The sequence below is a fragment of the Sorex araneus genome, chromosome 2 (genome assembly GCF_027595985.1).
Source record: "Sorex araneus isolate mSorAra2 chromosome 2, mSorAra2.pri, whole genome shotgun sequence".
Lineage (NCBI taxonomy): Eukaryota > Metazoa > Chordata > Mammalia > Eulipotyphla > Soricidae > Sorex > Sorex araneus.
Genome location: NC_073303.1, coordinates 43,256,868 through 43,274,374, shown reverse-complemented (window position 1 = coordinate 43,274,374; position 17,507 = coordinate 43,256,868). Strand labels below are relative to the sequence as shown.

General features: G+C 51.1%; 1 protein-coding gene across 1 annotated transcript in view; it reads right to left on the bottom strand.

Moving 5' to 3' along the window:
• Window positions 1–1,326: 1,326 nt before the first annotated feature.
• The window catches only part of LOC129401669 (NUT family member 2G-like), a 33,042-nt gene continuing 16,861 nt past the window's right edge, over window positions 1,327–17,507 (bottom strand). Inside the window, exons 2-7 of the mRNA XM_055124405.1 lie at window positions 4,905–5,607; window positions 4,345–4,473; window positions 3,851–3,990; window positions 3,181–3,473; window positions 2,542–2,658; window positions 1,327–2,097 (exon numbers count right to left, since the gene is read on the bottom strand). Coding sequence (XP_054980380.1) covers window positions 1,327–2,097; window positions 2,542–2,658; window positions 3,181–3,473; window positions 3,851–3,990; window positions 4,345–4,473; window positions 4,905–5,607 — 2,153 coding nt within the window. The remainder of the gene's footprint in view (window positions 2,098–2,541; window positions 2,659–3,180; window positions 3,474–3,850; window positions 3,991–4,344; window positions 4,474–4,904; window positions 5,608–17,507) is intronic.

Genomic DNA, 17,507 nt, shown 5'->3' with positions numbered 1-17,507 from the left:
AATTTTTTCCAGATTTTGGCTATTGTAAACAGTGTTGCAATGAACACACAAAAGCATATGTCATTTCTACTATACCTTTTTGCCTCTCTGGGATATATTCCCAGGAGGGGTATTGGTGGGTCAAACTGAGCTCAATTTCTAATTTTTTAAGAATCCTCCATATTGTTTTCCAAAGGGCTGAATCAGTCGCATTCCCATGCTCAGCGATAATTTCTGGTGATGCTTGAAAGAACAAACCCAGTGCAGGGATAGAACCAAAGATGGTTCTGTAGGAAGGCAAATGCCTTAATCTCTTCTGTGATCTGAATATTTAAAACATTTTTGTTTTACTCTGAACTTAAAGAAAATGTTTCATATGAGGGCAGCAGCAGACCAGGTTATGCTTAGGCATTACGCCTGTCATAGACTCAGGAATTCCTTTCCAATTAAAAAAAAAATAAATTAGTTTTTTAAGAGCCCTGTAACTGTTCTCATGGTGAGTCAATTAAAGAAAAATAAACTATAAAAAAAATTCCTTTTGCCAGACGACTATATGGAATGCTGGGATAATCCAGGTAGGCCATGTGCAATGCAAATGCCCTAGCAACTATACTATCTCTACAGCCCCTGAACTCTCAGGCTTGGAGAGCAGTGGGATTTACAGGACTGCCAATGATGTGGTTGTATGCAAGCACCATCGCACCAGCAAAGGCCCACCTGAGTGTCTGCCGCCCTCACCAATGTCTCAGGTTCCCTCCCACCAAGTCCTGCCTCCCTCCCCCAGACCCAGAGCACCCACTGAGTCCCTTTCCTCGGAGAGTCCAGGTGTGTAAACCATTCTCAGACTGTCCTTGGCCGTGGATCTCGAGCTGTTTCTCTCTCTCCCCCGTCTGTGAGAGCTCCCTGCGCCGTCTCTCCCAGGCCTGACTGTTCCCAGCACGAGGCCCTGGAGCTTTGATGTGCTTGTCCATGCATTCCAAGGCAAAGGCAGCGAGTGTGAGCCTTGCCCATGTACAGAGAATTGGCGGGTCTGGGGAAACCGAGCACATCTCCCTCCAGATGGGGAGGACTCCTCCACGGCTCTAGGGAGCACAAGGCCTCAGGGTCCGCACTCCCCTATAGTGCCCTTACCTGTCTTCATCTCAGGAGTCTCCAAGGAGCATGAAGGATACCAAGAGTATTTTCAATGAACTGAATTTATTCACTATTTAAACAATAATACAAAGGAGCTGCTCCAGCCCAACCCCCAACCCCATTCCAGAACAGTCCTACTGAAGATTGGGGGAGCACAAGGCTGCTGGGGCAGCCAGACCCCGGGAGTGGCTCAGGAGGGAGCCCCCCGATGTCCTACTGGCTGTGACCCGTTCTCCTCCTCTGGGTACAGGCAGGCTGGAACCTTCTCTTTGGGGGCATTGAGGGGCCCACCACATCCACAGTCAAGGCGGAGCCCCCAGACACCCTGGGGTGCCCCCCAGAAAAGGGGGTCTTCTCAGCAGTGCCCGGCCCCTGGCCCCCACACAGAGGACGCTTCCTGGAAGAGGCAGCATCAGTGGCAGCAGGCTTGAAGGCCCTTCTGTGGGTGGACGGGGGCCGAGAAGCCCCCCAAGCTCTGGGGCAGCGGGGGCCAGTGTCAGGGCCAGGGCTCTCGGGGAAGCCCCAGGGCAGCAGGCTGTGGTGAGAGGCCAGGAGGAAGGCCAGGCTGGGCAGCTCCTCCTCCTCCTCGCTGGAGCTCTCTGCTGCCCTGGGCAGCCGCCGGCCAGGAGGGGCCACTCCCAGCATGCGGGGGGCCCTGCTGTCCAGGGTGGGGGCGTTGTGGCCGGGACACACGGCCAGTCCTGCCTGCTGGGGTGGGGACTCCAGGAACCCCAGAGAGGTGACAGAGCCTTCAGGTGCCATCGCTCTGTCCTGGGCCCTTGCAGGCCTTGAGGCGTGTCCACAGTCAGTCTCAGAGGGGCAGGATTCAGCGCTGGACCCTGGCCAGTGGCCCCAGGTGGGTGTTGGGGTTCTGTGGCCTGCTGCACTCTCAGCTGGACTCGAGTCCTCTGGGGTCACCTGGTGTTGGGGATGAGCCTTGATGACCTCCTTGTCATTCGGGGTCCGCAGACGCTTTTCCACAAGCTGGGGGAGGAGGGACTGAGTGGGCATGTGGTTTGCAGAGAGGGGCAGGGCATAGGGGGAGAGAGTGACTCCGAATCCTCCCGGAACAGACATCCCAGATCTCTGTCCAGCTAGGGGCCCCCACACCCGTCAACCCTCCCTTCACCCCCATTCTCACGTCCTCCTCTCCCCTGAGGCCTCATAGGGAGGCCCCTGGCCATGACCTGGGCAGGGAGGGCAGCAAGTGACCAGGTCCCCACTGCTGGGTGCTCCCCCGACTCACGACCCACCTGCTTCTCTGTGTCCCCTGGGCCCTGTCCCCTGTGTCCCCTGCAGGGTCTCTTTCCCAGGAATCACGTGAAAAATGCCCCCTGTTAGCCAGGGCAGCTGCCCACTGCCTTCCCAGAAACACTCGCATTATTGCCCTGGGCCCCCGCATGGACCCCCGAGGCCCATCTGCCTCACCTGTGCGGGGGTGAGTCCTTCCTCCTCTTCCAGCTCCTCAGCCAGGGCCAGGAGATCCAGCTGGGACTCTGGGGAGAGCAGGTGAGCCAGGAAGCCGGGATGAATGACAGCCTCGACCTGGGCAGAGGGAAGCGGGGGTGAGGGTCCTAGTGGGGACAGGGGGGAGGGAGGAGGCAAACACACCCGTCCCAGCACAGTCTCACACAGACCCACAGCGGGAGACTCACACTCACACACACACAGACACGCAGACACACCTGCACTAACAAAGGCAAATGACTATTCACCTACTCTCACAGAGAAGCACGTGTGAACACACATGGTTTCATGCACACACCTGAAACAAACACACAGACACCGTTCTGCCTCTAGGCACAGGTACATGTATCCACACGTGTCTGCGCAGAGCCCACACAGTACACGCATGCAGACACAGAGATGTTCACACATCGGCCAAACCCACAAATGCACAAACAGGGGCCAATGCTTGTACACAGAGACACACGCACACACAAGGAGAAATATGCAAACACAGGTGAGCACACACAGAGCCCAGCAAAGACCGCGCGTCTCTGCCAGCCCTGGACAGGAGCAGCCCTAGTGGGGTCGCTCCCCCAAAAGCAGCACCCTTGCCCCCACCTTGGTGACAAAGGCCTCCTGGGAGCACAGCTCGTCCACGTAGCTCAGGAGCCCCGGCTCAGGGCAGGTCCCGGCCTCCCCCTGCTGCTCCTTCCTGCCCGCTGCACGTCGGCCGAGGGGCGCCCCCCAGCCTGTGCCGGGGGCCTTCAGCAGCTCGTCCATGATGTCCATGTACTCCTGCACGGCCTCAGGGGGGATCTCCTTGGGGGCCTTGTTCTTGGGGGGCCGCTGCGGTTTGTGAGCCTTGGGGCGGGCTGCCCGGGCCCGGGGTCCGGCCTTCGTGGGGACACAAGCTGAGGAGGAGGGAAGAAGGGAGGGAGGTGAGGGGACCCTCTTCTGTGCCCTCAGACATGAGCACTGAGCACAGACTTGGGGATCGGGTTCCTGTGGGCTGGGTCAGGTCACTAGAATCCCACAGCTGCATGAGGGACAAAGGGACCCTCAAAGGGAGGAGGGGCCCAGCGTGTGTCCAGGGTCTCCGAGCCCACCTCATAGGTGAGTCTGGTGCCCTCAGGCCGAGTGGGGTATTTGGGGGAGAGGGAGGAGCCCGGGGACAGGGCGCCGCTGAGCTCAGGGCCTGGGGCTCCGGGAGAGCGAAGGCTCCCTGCAGGCCAGGACCCCCTGGGGCCTGCCCGGGCCTGTGGCCTGAGCTGGGGAGCAGGGTCCCTACCTGGCTGCTGGCCCAGCGGTGGGCCGGGAGCCCCCTGAGGCTCAGGCCGTGGCGGGGCGGGGGGCGGCAGGCCCTGCACCCCGTTCATGCACTGCAGCTTCTGCGCCTCCATCTCCTCCTCTGCCTCAAACTCCATGAACCTGGGTGGGGAGCACAGGCCCCGCTGAGTCGGGTTGGCCGGGACCCAGCAGACGCCAGGACGAGGGGGGATCAGGGGATGCCCATGGCCCCGCCCCCTGGACGGTGGAGAATGGGGTGGGCACGGACCCCAGCACCACACCAATCCCCACAAGCCCTGGAGGGTCACAGCAGGTCAGGGTGTGAGTCCGGAGCCCCAGAGCGGGGTGGGGAGGAGTGTCCCGGCCGGGAGGGACAAGCTTCAGCAGGGGAAGGGCCCCCGGGGCAGCCCAGGCCCCAAGCCCCCTGGGAGTCATCCCGCAGCCCCAGGCCCCAGCCAGCCCCCACCCCTCACTCCCTGGGTGGGCCCGACTCACTTGGCCGCCATGTCGTAGTAGATCATGCGGTCAAAGTTGCTCTTGCCCCGCCACTCCCGCAGCGCCCTGCGCAGGCCTTCCTCCAGACTCATGGTGGGCTTCAGGCGGGCCAGCGTGCGCAGCACCGGGCTGGAGGGCCACACTCGGTCAGGGGCTGCGTCTGCCAGACCCCTGCTAACCCCCAGGGCGGCCTGGCCCCACCCGCCCAGAGTGGACTCTGCTGCCCACACCCCAGCCTGATGGCCGTGCTGGTGTCCACCCTCAGCCTGGGCCTCTGTGAGGGACCCCAAGGCCAGGCACCCACGGGCCTGCCTGAACCCCGGCGCATCTGTGCTGTGTCTTGTCTTAGGAACAGAGTGTCTGTCCTCAGAGCACAGGGCAGGACCAGCCCTGAGGAGGGACTGAGGGGAGGCTTTGGACACAGCTGGTCCCGACAGGCTCCTGAGTCGGAAGCCCTGGGGTGGCATTCCTCAGGACATGAAGTCCCCGAACCTACCCTGGGTGTCACCCCAGTCTCCTCCGAGGAAGCTCACTTAGCTCTAGGCCCCAGAGGGACTCACATGAGGAAGCAGGACAGGGCTTCAGTGTCCGGAGTCTGAGGAAGGTACGTCCGGGCCAGGGCCTTGAAGCGCTGCCAGCGCCGGAAGTTCTCATAGACACTCCTGGGGTTGCTGGAATTCTCAGGTGGTGCCTGGCTCCGGGTGGTGGCCGGACCACTGTCCCCGCAAACCCACTGGGGCTGTGGCCCACCGCTGGATGGGAGGACGGTGGGGGCCACCTGGGCCACTGGCAGGGGAGCCTGAGGAGGGTGGTCTCCCGTCCCGGCCTGGGTGCCACTAGGGGCTGGGCCAGGCCTGAAGGTCTTCGGCACCGAGGATGCCAAGTAGAGGGGAGCAGGATGCCCCGCCCCAGCAGATGGCACCTCTGCGGCCCCCCAGTTGAGTGGAGCCTGTGTCAGGATGACAGGCTGGTTCTGGGCTGACTCCACAGGCCCCGCCTCAGGGCTGACCTGCATGATGACCTTGCAGGGCCCAGGGTCACGGGGGCCACGGCCCGCAGCTCCTGCCACCACGGGCATCATGGGGAAAGGTGACAGCACCAGAGGGTTGCCGGGAGCGATGGCCGAGGTCACCAGAGGGGGCATCTGGATCGGCTCCCAGGGTGGTGGCTGGCTGAGCCCCGGATTGAGGAAGGGCAAGACCCTGAAGGCAGAACCGGAGACCCCCAGGTTCATGGTCATCTCCGGGAGCAGCACTGGAGACACTGCGGAGAGGAGGGAAGCAGGGATGAGAGGGACTCAGGGGGCAGCAGGGCCTCCACTGGCCCAACTCTCTCGAGCTCAGGCCCCTGTCGGGAGTGAGGCCGCGGGCAACGTCCCGGCCCTGAGTCCCGGCACAGACGATCCCCCCCCCTCCCAGCTGGGTTATGCTTCGTGGAGACCCTAACACCAAAGCCCTTGTGTGCAGGGATGGCCTCTGTGCTGGCCACCCTGACCCCTTACACCCCAGCCCTGCAGCCTCTTTGGAGCTTTCCAACACCCCTGGGCACAGTGTCCTGTGGGCAAGAGCCCCTGTAGGGTCAGGCACAGTGACTGGACCAGCGACCACAGGCGCTCAGCACCCACGGGCCTTGTGACAACAGTGTCTGAGGCCGGACTGTCTCCTCAGGCTCTCTGGGGCTCAGCAGGGCCTCCTGCTCCCTGACTAAGAAGCAAACACAGCTGAGACTGTTTCCTCTCAGGAAGTGCCTGGGACCCAGACGGGAGCTCAACACCCACTGCCTAGTTCTTTGCTCTCAGACCCACAGCACAACCTTCACAGTGGCTGCTGCTCAACCCTGTCCCTAGAGCACTTAGTCACAGTTTCAACCTCCAACGTTCCCTTCCCTGGAGAGGGGCCTGGAGAGTGGTTCTGGGCTCCGTGAGTAACACCAGTTCCCTCAGGTGTTACAGAGGGCCCGATGGTTCTGCTATGACGATGCTCTTCAGCCTCAGTCACTCCACCTCCCCTCAAGGAGTAGACCCTCAGAGACTTTTCTCAGGTAAACCCAACATTCTCTCTCTGTCTCTCTCTGTCTTTCTCTCTCTCTCTCTCTCTCTCACACACACACACACAGACACACACACTCACACATACACCTGTTCCCTGTCTGTGAGGGGAGCATGTGATTCTCAGTCAATCTTCACCTCAGAGCTGAAATGCAGGCTGGGGCTGCACCCTGAGATGCCAGAACATGGAAGAACAAACTTCACCAAAAGGAGAAAGATCCAGAACAACTCAGGAGTCTGAGTCATAACTAGTCATAACTAGTCACCCGTCTCCCAGCCTGCTGACCCACGACAGCTGCTGCACTCAGCCAGGAGAGGGTTCCCGTCTGCAGGAGGGTCAGGCTCTGACTGTGGCAGTTGGTCACCTGCAGCCAGCTCTGGAGAGGACGTGGCACGGCACAAGTGCACACACACAGCCTCACTCAACAGGCTCAGGCTGGACCATCTCTGCTGAGCTGCCCACAGCAGGGTGAGCTCAGCCCAAGTCCAATTCCTTCAACACTTATTCTAGAGCTCAGGAAGTGACATGGACTCAGCAGTCCTGGGTCTCCCTGTGCCTCCACAAATCAGCCCCTCTGTACACATGAGAAATGGCCTTGTTCCCCCATCCACAGCAGGGACACTCTGACACAGAGCAGCAATATGCCTGCTGCCTCCCTGTGTCCACACACAAGACCTCCCGGAGTCATTTGCCACACCTCCACGGCTGCCCTCCCAGCCCCCTCAGGTTCTCCTGGGCCCCCCTGGCTGTGCAGGTGAGCTATCTTGGAGCCCAGCCCTTTCTCCTTTCTCACCCCTTCAAAACATGGTGTCCCCAGTGAGGGGACTCTGAACCCAAAGGATTTCAGGGTGGCAGAGACTTTCTCACATACACAGACACCCTCAGAGGCTTACCTCCTTCTGACGCCATCCCCGTAGACGAGGCCAGGGGCCACCGCAGCTTATCAGCCTTCACAATGCGAAAAGTCAGGACCAGGATCAGAGAGTGAACCGCTCACGCAGACGCTCAGGATCCGAGTGGATGAGGGACGAGTTTGAATTCAAACCTCAGAATGCTGGGCCCAGACATTCCGCAGTGGGGGAGGGGAGGCCCGGGAGGGCCGGGCTGGGAAACATTCCGTGAAGGGCTCTGACTGGCGGGTCAGAACCAGAACACTCCTTCAACCTGGGCAGTGGTGGCGCAGTTGACATGGCCTGTTGTAGCAGCTTAGACATCGTTTCCGATTCTCAGCACACAGGCTGGCGTGGTCTTCATGTGCCTCAATGCTTTATCCACCATCTAGTTGTGTGACCCTCAAATCTCTCTCCTTCCTTTCTCCCTGTTGACCTACTTCAACAGAGTCTACTCTTTCTTTGCAAAACTCAGACGTTAGTGACTTTTGAACCCATGGAGGTCACCCAGTAGACTCAGTAGATGCAGTCGTTTTTTTTTTTTATTTGTATGTTTGTTTGTTTTTGCTAATCACACATCATTCAGTATGGTCCAGTCCCTAGGACTGAAAGTAATGTAGACTCATCTAAGATGTTTGACTAACATTTTCAAGGTTTCTTTCTATTAGAATCTCTTGTTCTTGCTGAAATAGCTACTGAAGGCTCAAGTTGAGACAGGTAGCAGACTCAAACTTCCATCTTTGCATTGCAATAAATTTTATGTATATTATGCCTTCTAAATATAATGTTGAATCAAGGAATATCTTTCATGGTTCAAAGTTAAGTTTTTCCAAAGGCTCAATGATGTGCGTTTAATGCAGTGATGGGTGTTCCCCTCCACATTCCCTGGTCAATACAATGCTCTCTCACACACACAAAACTGGTTTTCTGTTCTTAACACATTTCATGGCATATATTATGTACTGAAACCCAAAAGAATCTCAGTCTTTATGAACTCTTTCTTAGTTTCTCTCTGATTAAAAGTTTATGCATGTTCTACTAGCTTGCAAGTGCAGTGATTTCTTTACATTGGTCAAACGGCTTCTCTCTTGTTTAGGAGACTCCATCCCCACGCATGAACTTCTACACTTTCGAACTGAATCCTCACAGTGCCTGGCAATTGGAATCTGAGGTCTGATTTAGGAAGTGAAACAGGATGGATGTGCAACCAAACGTTTCCTAGCAGCTGCTCTGTGCACTCTGCCTTGGCTCAACAGGGATATCCAAGTGATAGGAATTCTATCAAAATCAGGAAAATCCTTCCCCGAACAACGTGGGACCTAGGGAACAAGACCTTGGGACATTTCTGGAGACTTCCACTTCGGTCAGGAAGAAGCTATACTTGATTTTCTCCAAGGATTTCACATGAGATGGATTTTGAGGTTGAACTTTGTCCTCAGGCATCAAGCAAGACTATGTTTGTTTCCTTGGTTTTTCCTGCAAACCCACCAATTATTATGGGGACTCGTGCGTGACTGGCGGAGGTTTGCACCCACCGCGGCCCGTACATGCGCGCGCATCGGGCCGTCCTGGCTCCGTTCTAAGCCGTTAGAGGTAACGGACACGCACGCGCACCTGCATCTCTCGCGGGGTCTGCAGCCGCCAACGGCCTACAGGCTATGGGTGTAATGATTCCCCCTTGGGATATTCGCACCCGTGCCTGTGTCTGGGTCAACAGAGTGTTGTGTGACCCTGTCCAGCTGTCTGCAGGGCGCGTCTCCACCAGGCTGTGGGCACCGCCGCACCCCTGCGCCAGGTGGGTTCCGGGTCCGGATGCTGAGCGCCAGGGAGGTAAAGGACTCCTGGGACCATTCAAACTGCTCCTTGGGGCCGGAGCGCCAGTGCAGCGGGGTGGGCGATTGCCTTGCACCTGGCCAACCTGGGATTTATCTCTGTCATCCCGGATGGGACCCTGAGCACCGCCAGAGTAATTATGAGTGTTTAGGAGTTACCGAGCACAGCCAGGTGTGCCTTTAAACCAAAACAAAAGAATCCCAAAACATAACAGCAATAACAAAAAAAAAGCAGCATGAACAAACAAAGCCCTAGGACCTTCTGGACCTTTTTAGTATGATGTAAAAACATGCATAAAGTTTTTCCTTATTGGAAACTTTAGCCTTTGAACATGAAGAATGTCAGGTCCGTTGTAAATGAGGAAAATGGGAAGCTCTAAAGTGCATCTTCATTCATAGAAAGGCTTCACCTTCGTTTCCCTAAACGTTTCAGGAACCAACAATTAGGTTCCATCACTATTCTCTTGTTAATACACGGAACAGTTTTGTTGACTTAGAATAATGAAGCAATCATAGTCTGATATCCAGTTGTTGTGCAATTGGTAGCCAGGTTGGCAGGAGATGCAAGAATTTTAGCAAATATCCACAAAGATATGTCAGGTTCAGTTGAGCTTACAAAATTGACAGTGAAACTATATTTTTGTACATTTTAATGCCTTAAAATGTTTAAAATGTGTGTTCATTGTCTGTACTATTGTTGGGCACAGATACTTTATTTACAGAGAACAGATAGAGGTGTCCAGCCATTGTTAGCTCACAAATACACGTGTGTAATACTGCAATTGCAGTTCTGTTTGAGTTTAAGCATCATGATTACCAATTCCAAGGAAAGCAGTAGGAGGGCCTGATGGCAGAGACACGGATTTCAGGTTGTTTTCTTTTTTTTTTTTTTTTTTTTTTTTGCTTTTTGGGTCCCACCCGGCATTGCACAGGGGTTACCTCCTGGCTCTGCACTCAGGAATTACTCCTGGCGGTGCTCAGGGGACCATATGGGATGCTGGGAATCGAACCCGGGTCGGCCGCGTGCAAGGCAAACGCCCTACCCGCTGTGCTATTGCTCCAGCCCCTCAGGTTGTTTTCTTAAAGAAGCAGCCAGTGAGATTGGTGGGTCCATCCGAGCAAGCTGAGCATGGTTACCCATCAAATATGAGGAAGCTGTGGTGTTGGTGGTTCTGGTATCATGGCTACACTGATTCAGTTTCCTTCTTCCCACGAAGAGTTGTTAGGATGATAAATATGTGCTGTAGAAAGGGCAGAGCAAACAGCAATTGGAAAGAAACTTGAGAACCCCAGGGTAAGGAAGTCAGTGTGCTGGGCACAGAGAAGGCAGCAGCCCAGTTAGTGTGTCCACTCTCTCCTGGGGGTAGCCAGTCTCTGAAGCTCTCATGGATTCTTTCCCAGGACACAGAGAAGGGGGATGAGGGGTGTCCTTCATTTTCCCCATGAGCAACTTGGGGAGTTTAGGTTGCTTCGTGTACCTGAGGAGTGAAGGTCCCGTGTTGGTGTGTTTGAAAATTAGACACACGTGTAGTGTTCGGGGGATGTGGTCTTCAGCATGTTATATGTACATCGCACACCTAAGGGCATATGTGTTGTCATCAGTAAGTCTCGACCTGGGTGCCTTTCCCACCATTGTCCTCAGACCACGTTCAGTCTGCTTCTTCCTTGGCTGAGGTTTTCTTAGTGTAGTCAAAAGTCAAGACTTTCTCTTCATTCAGGAATTTTTAGTTACCTTCTTTTGTTTACATAGCACGCTGAGATAATGCAATATTTGTCCTTCTCTGAATTATTCTGCGTGTCAGGATACGCTCCATCCATCCAAACTGCAGGAGTCTGCAACATTTTACCTTTTCTTGCGGCTGAGTACTGTTCTGTTGCCTGTGTTTAGACCAACTTTTCCACGTATGTGTTTCTGGGCATTTGGGGTTTTCCTGAGTCTTGTACCTAGCACTGCAGTGAATATCGGACTGCAGATATCATTTTGATTTTTCTATTACGGAGTTGGGGTGGTAACATGCAAATGTGAAATCGCTAGGTCTTTTGGAACCTATATTCTTGCTTTCAGAGCAGTTTCCAAACATTTCCACAGAGGCTCAACCAAATGATTCTCCCACAGACTGTTAGTGACGTTCCTTTTACACCACACCCTTCCCAGTTCTAGTTGTTTTCAGTCACATATATGTGTGTGTGTGTGTGTGTGTGTGTGTGTGCGTATCAGTTATATATATCTTTCTGACTCATGTAATTTGAAATTTATTGCTTTTTAATTTTTGCTTTGCGTTTCTTAGATAACAAGTGACTAGTCATATCTTTTCGGATGTCTACTGGCAGGCTGTACGTAGCCCTTTTGGGAAAATGGATGTTCATCTCTAGTTTTATGTAATTGTTGAGTTTTCCTAGTTGAGCTTTATAATGTTTTATGTATATGTAATATTTAACCCTTTACCAAAAGCATGGTTTGCAAATGTTTTCTCCCATTTCATAGGAAGTGTTTTAATTTTAAAGAAGTATGATTTTTTTTGCCATGCATAAACTTTCAGATATAGTCCCATTCATTTATTTCTGGTTTTAGCTTATGTATTTTTTCCCTGAGTCAATACCATTGTTCACAATAGCTGTATTTTTCTTTGTATTTTGATATTGGTTTAAATGTTTACTTTTCACGTTTTATCATTTTAGGTTATTTATTTATTTTCCTTGTCAATTTTGTTTATTATTCCAGAACCAACTGTTGGATTGGCTAATTTTCCCTCTCATTTGAGAATTTTCTTATTTCTATTTTTAAATTTTATTTTTATATTTTTAAAGTAGTTTAAAATATTTGATTACATTTAATATTCGATCACCAATCCCAATACCATTACACCTTCCCACCACCGTATTTCGGATGCGGCCAACCAAACCCCAACCCCTGCCCCAAAGCAGAACCAAAATAATTTATTTTGTATTGTTTATTATGAATAAACCTCTGAAAATGCTCCAAAATTTTTTCCTTAGAGGAAAGTGTGTGAAGATTGTTGTATTTCACCCAGGACCCACTAAGGCCTTCTATAAGAGATTCCTAGCATGTTGTTGAAGGTTGAGCCTTGTGTGCTTATGTATATGTATATACATACATATATATATTTGTAAAAATATATTTCCCTCTAGGATTGGTTGCCTTCTACCTTAAACCCCGTCAAATGTGGTGCACTACTCTTGGAATATGAGCAGTGTCAGGTGTGAGATGTGGTTGCATGGTCCAGGAATAGTTCACCTATGGTGAGGCTTGGCCTGAGCATGTGTAGTGAAATTCCATTGTGTATGTCTGCATTGGTGCACGCGTGTCCTAACTTCTTTATTCATTCATCGTTGATGTTCTTGTTTCCATATCTTGGCTACTCTGATTAGTGCTTCAATTAACACAGGTATTTTTTTGAATTAATATTTTTTGTGTTTAGGGGGGTAAATCTCTGAATCATATGGAAATTATATTTTTGTTGTTTTGGTGAAATCTCTGGGGTGTTTTCCCTAGAAGCTGAACCAGGTGATGTCCCCAGGAAGGGATCCCTTTTCACATTCCTGCCAACGGTGGTTGTTTCCACTCTTTGTGATATATGCCATTCTCACTGGTGTGTGATATCTCATTGTTTTGATTTGCAATTTCCTGGTAGTAGTTGATGCTGAACATGTTTTCATACACCTGTTGATCATTTGTATGTCCTCTTTGGGGATAGGCCTCATCTCTCTCATTTTTGGATGTGATTATTGGTGTTTTGTTGAGCTGTTCCTTGCTTTATGTATCTTGATATTAGTCCTTTACTTGATATATGTTTGCAAATATTTTCTTCCACTTAGCAGGGCGGTTTTAAAATTTTAGCCCAAGTTTCTTTTGTTCTGTAGTCACTCGTATATTTGCTTTAATCCCCTTTGTATTTTAATTTCTTTTATCAGTGAAGTCAAACCATTGCAGACATTTATGAGGTCCCTTTCCTAGACAGGTCTGCCCATGCTCTCATGAATGTATTGTATGGATTCTGGTCCAATCTTAATGTCTTTAATATACTTTGAATTAACTTTGAGGAGTAAGGGATACACATTTCATTTTTTTATATTTGATTTTCCAGTTTTCCCAACACGTTAGTTGAAGAGGATTTGCCTGCCCCACTTTATGTTCCCAGCAACTTTGTCATAGATTGTTAATAATATGTGAGTTACATCTATGTGCTCTCAATTCTACCCCGTTGCCTTGAGAGTTTGCTTACCTTCCAGTAGATCACAATTTTGGTTACTATGCTTTGCAACATTGTTTCTGACCTATTTTTAGTGTGCCCCCCTACAAGTCTTGATTCTTCCTGTATCTCCCTATCTCGTTGGTGAATCCTATAGTCTCATGCTATCCCCACCAGTTAACTAATTTTCACCCATGGCTCCTTTGGATATTTCTGGGTCTCACTGAGAACCATATACCCTATAATAAGAAAGTTTAAAGTTTCAATATTAAGTCAGGAAATGCAATACTTCCCTTCTTTTTTCTTAGAATTGCTTTTAGTTCTCAGAGTTTTCTGATTCTGTATGAATTTCACAAAAAACTTTTCTAATTCTTTGATGAATGTCATAATCTTGGATAACTGCATTAAATGTGTAATTTGGGTATTATCATTTGGGCAATATTAATTTTCAGATCCATAAACATGTAATATTTTCCCATTTCCACGACTCCTCTCCTTTTTCTTTTATAAAATGACTGATTATGCTCATGTAAGTTTTTCGCATTTGTGTGAATATGAGGTTGATTCCTAGGTGACTGTTTTTTTGTGTCACTCCCAAAGGCGCTCAGGCCTTACAGCTGCTCAGTGGTTGTGGGTGACACCCGTGGGGCTTGGGAAAACATGTGGATGCTGAGGATCTAATTTGGGTTGGCTGCGTGTTAGTGAACCCATTTTGGATCTGTACTTCTGTTCTGGGGAGGGTTTGGCTAATATTTTTTTCATATTTATTTCTTTGTTTGGGGTCTATACCAGCAGTACTCGGGGCTTTCTCCTGGCTCTATACGCAGAGGTCACTCCTGGTGGGACTTGGGGGACCCGGTGTGGAATATTGGACCCGAGTCAGCCTCATGCAAGAAAGTTCCTCACCCACTGTACTATTGCAATTGTCTCTTTACTGTCCTTATGGAATCCCTATAATTCAGTGATTGTTTCTCTTCCGTTGTCAGTTAAATAGCTTACATTTAATGATTTTAAAAAATTCTTTTCTATAACCACTTTTTTCTTTGTGTGTGGGCCACGTCCAGTGGTGCTCTGGGCTCTGCATGGCTCTGCATGCAGAGAACAATCCTGGCTGGCTCAGCAGACCATGTGTGGTACAGGGATCAAACACGAGCAGTCATGTGCAAGTCAGTGCCCTACCTGGTTTGCTGCCTTTCTGGCCTCTACCTCTTACTTATTGATGATGACATGTGTATTGTCTTTTAAAAAAACTTTTTATTTTTATTTTTTATTTTTTTTGCTTTTTGGGTCACACCCGGCGATGCACAAGGGTTACTCCTGGCTGTGCACTCAGGAATTACTCCTGGCGATGCTAGGGGACACTATGAGATTCTTTTGTGTGTCTCTGGATTATGGTCATTAAGGTGCTTAAGTAGCAGCTGAAGGCAGTTTCTGGGTGTGACCTCCAGGGTCCCATGGGGGTGGGGGAAGAGAGGAACCAGCCCATGCCCTATCCCTTTGAGGCCTGGAGTTTATCATCACTGACCCCATGTATTTGCACTTCTCACTGGGCTCTGGAAGTTGGTAGCTGCCGGGGGAGCTTTAGGGGGCAGGTGGAGGGACACGTCTGCCCCCGTCTAGGCACTCCGGTGAAGTTGGCCTGGCTTAGAGTCCAGAGGCGTCTCTGCAGCGAGCTGCTCTGTTCACACATTCTTTTGTGTCTCTGGATCATGGCCCTTGTTTCTATCTTCTCCAGAGAAATAAACTATTGGCTTATGCCCTGCAGGGCACGCCTGCCCGCCCTTAGTGCTCCACTGGCCCTAACTGTGGCTTTTGATCTCTTTCGAGATTTATGGGTGTCTGAAATAAGGCCAATAAATGAGCTTGTGTAGCTGAGCCGAAGGTGGCTTGTGGGTGTGGCTCCCACATACCTACCTTTTGGCTGTTTACTTTCCTGGTAAATTTCGCTTCAAGTTGTTGGGGTCCGGCCAGAGGTACAGCAGCAATTTGGGGGTATCAGGAAGCCTGAAGGCACCTTCAGGCTGCTGATGCACTCACCCTGCAGGTGCAGTTTGACCTGCTGGCGGCACCATACCCAGCCCCCACTTGTGTGTATAGTCTTTGAGGTCACTGATTCAATTTTGGCTTGTTCCTTTCTAATGCTGAGTCCTACTATTGTATTCCTTACCTCTTCTTTTCAATTATTATTTACCCCCTCAGTCTTTTTGCAGGTTCACTGGCCTGTGATGATTCAGTAGTTCCGTGGTTATGAAGAGCATTGCTGCTTTAGGTCATGTCAGTCAGTGTCAGAATTTATGAAGCACTTGAGTAGGATTCTGGGCTGCGGTCCCTGTCCAGAGACGGTTGGATTTCTTAATGTTTTTCATCATTCCTGGTGCTTTGTGTAAGCTTCGGGTTTAACTCTGGGTTCAGGTGGTCTGAGCCACTGTTCCCATTGGTGTATCAGGCTAGTGTCTACTGTGAGATGTGAGAGTTAAATTGTACGTTTGCTCTGCTCCCCCGCCCCCCACCCTGTACCTCTTGAATTAAGAAATGCCTTGTCGTGATGTACTGCTATAGGGACAGCAAAGTTAGAAATGTGAGCAGGAACTAGGCACAGGAAACCAGGAGACCTTCCCTAACCTTCCCTAACACCCTCTTACCTGGACGGACTTCCGGAAAAGCCCTCAGCTCCCCTCCCAGGGAGAGTCTGGATTCCGAGTCCTGTCAGAATGTGGGAGCGAGCTCCCCTTGTAGATGGAGGTTGACTCAGGCGCCAGCGCTGGCCCGCAGAGGCCACGGAGTGCTGCCTGGGTCTGAACAGGAGCTGTGATGATGGTTCTCACTCCGGGGCCCGGGAGAGACTGATCATCTAGATGCTCAGCGTGGGGAAGGGTTGAATCAGCCACCCATGTGTAGTGCTGAACTGTTTGTCTTTTTTGTTTTGGGAATTCCCAAGGATCTGGGATTCATTTCCCTGCACCCTCTTTTTCTCTGTCCTGTGGCCCCTTCTTCTGGTGAGCTGAGACTTGCTCTTCGTATTACTCTGCGTGTGGAGGAGTGAGCAACCTTTCTGTCCTAGGAGGCTGGGATCTAATATTTTGAAGTGACTTGTCCTTCTCTGTCCTCAGAAGCTCACCTTTATTTTACCAAGATTTCCATTCCCCAGGAAGCCAGGAGTTGACAGCTTCCCTGAAAGAAAGCAAAAGGGGTCCCCGACAGTTGTCCTTTCAGTGGCAACAGAGCCAGAACTACCACTCACTGCTGGCATCATCCAAGATTGCTTTGGTCATTTCCCTGAAATTTAGCTGACAGGTTCCTACACTGAACATTGAGAAATTCTTACTTTAAATTTCTTATTATCAAAATATATGGATTAAAAGGCGTGGAACGCCTTCAAGAGTGTTGAAGAAGTGGTTAAGAGGATGAAGAACTTCTGTCTCCGCGCACATCTTTTTGACTCCACTGTTTTCCCGCACTAACATAAGCCTCAGAGACCTGGGCCCTAGGAAAGAAGGATGAGAATGCTACTCGGGTCTCCCAAAGAGGAATCGAAAGAGTCATGCTTGGAGTATCACGATTCACTTAAGTGAGAGAAGGAATCCGGAGTTCTGACCTCCATCGAATATCAAGAATCAGGGACTCTGTCTCATTTGCCAAGGCGTCGAAAATCAGATGGGCCGGACACATAATGCGATTTAGAGATGACCGCTGGACTAGAGCTGTTACTGACTGGATTCCACGGGATGTCAAAAGACCGCATGACCGCCCACCTACGAGATGGTAAGACTTCTTCATCAAGACCCTGAATGAACGATTTGAGGCTCTTTGTGTTCCTGGAGCGAGCAGACGCCACTGGGCTACATTAGCACGTGACGAAAGACATTACTGGTGCCAGCTTGAGCAAATGGATGTTCAAGGGATAGCAAGTGAAAAGTGATACAAGTGATGGATTAAAAGGGCTAATGCAGAGTATTCCAACACTCGAGCTTTTGAGTTTGCTTTGTTTGAAAGACTGATACAGACCAAGAAATAGGGTAAAAATGAGCTAATCTGAGAAGTGAGATAAGAGAACTACTTTCTGGCTTCCTGTCTCTGGAGAGAGGTGTCGGTGGCGCCCTCCGCCCTCTCTCCTCTCCAGCAGGCTGCAGCCCCTCCACCTTTTCTCTTAACCTGCAGAAAGACTGTCAGCCTGAAACTCCT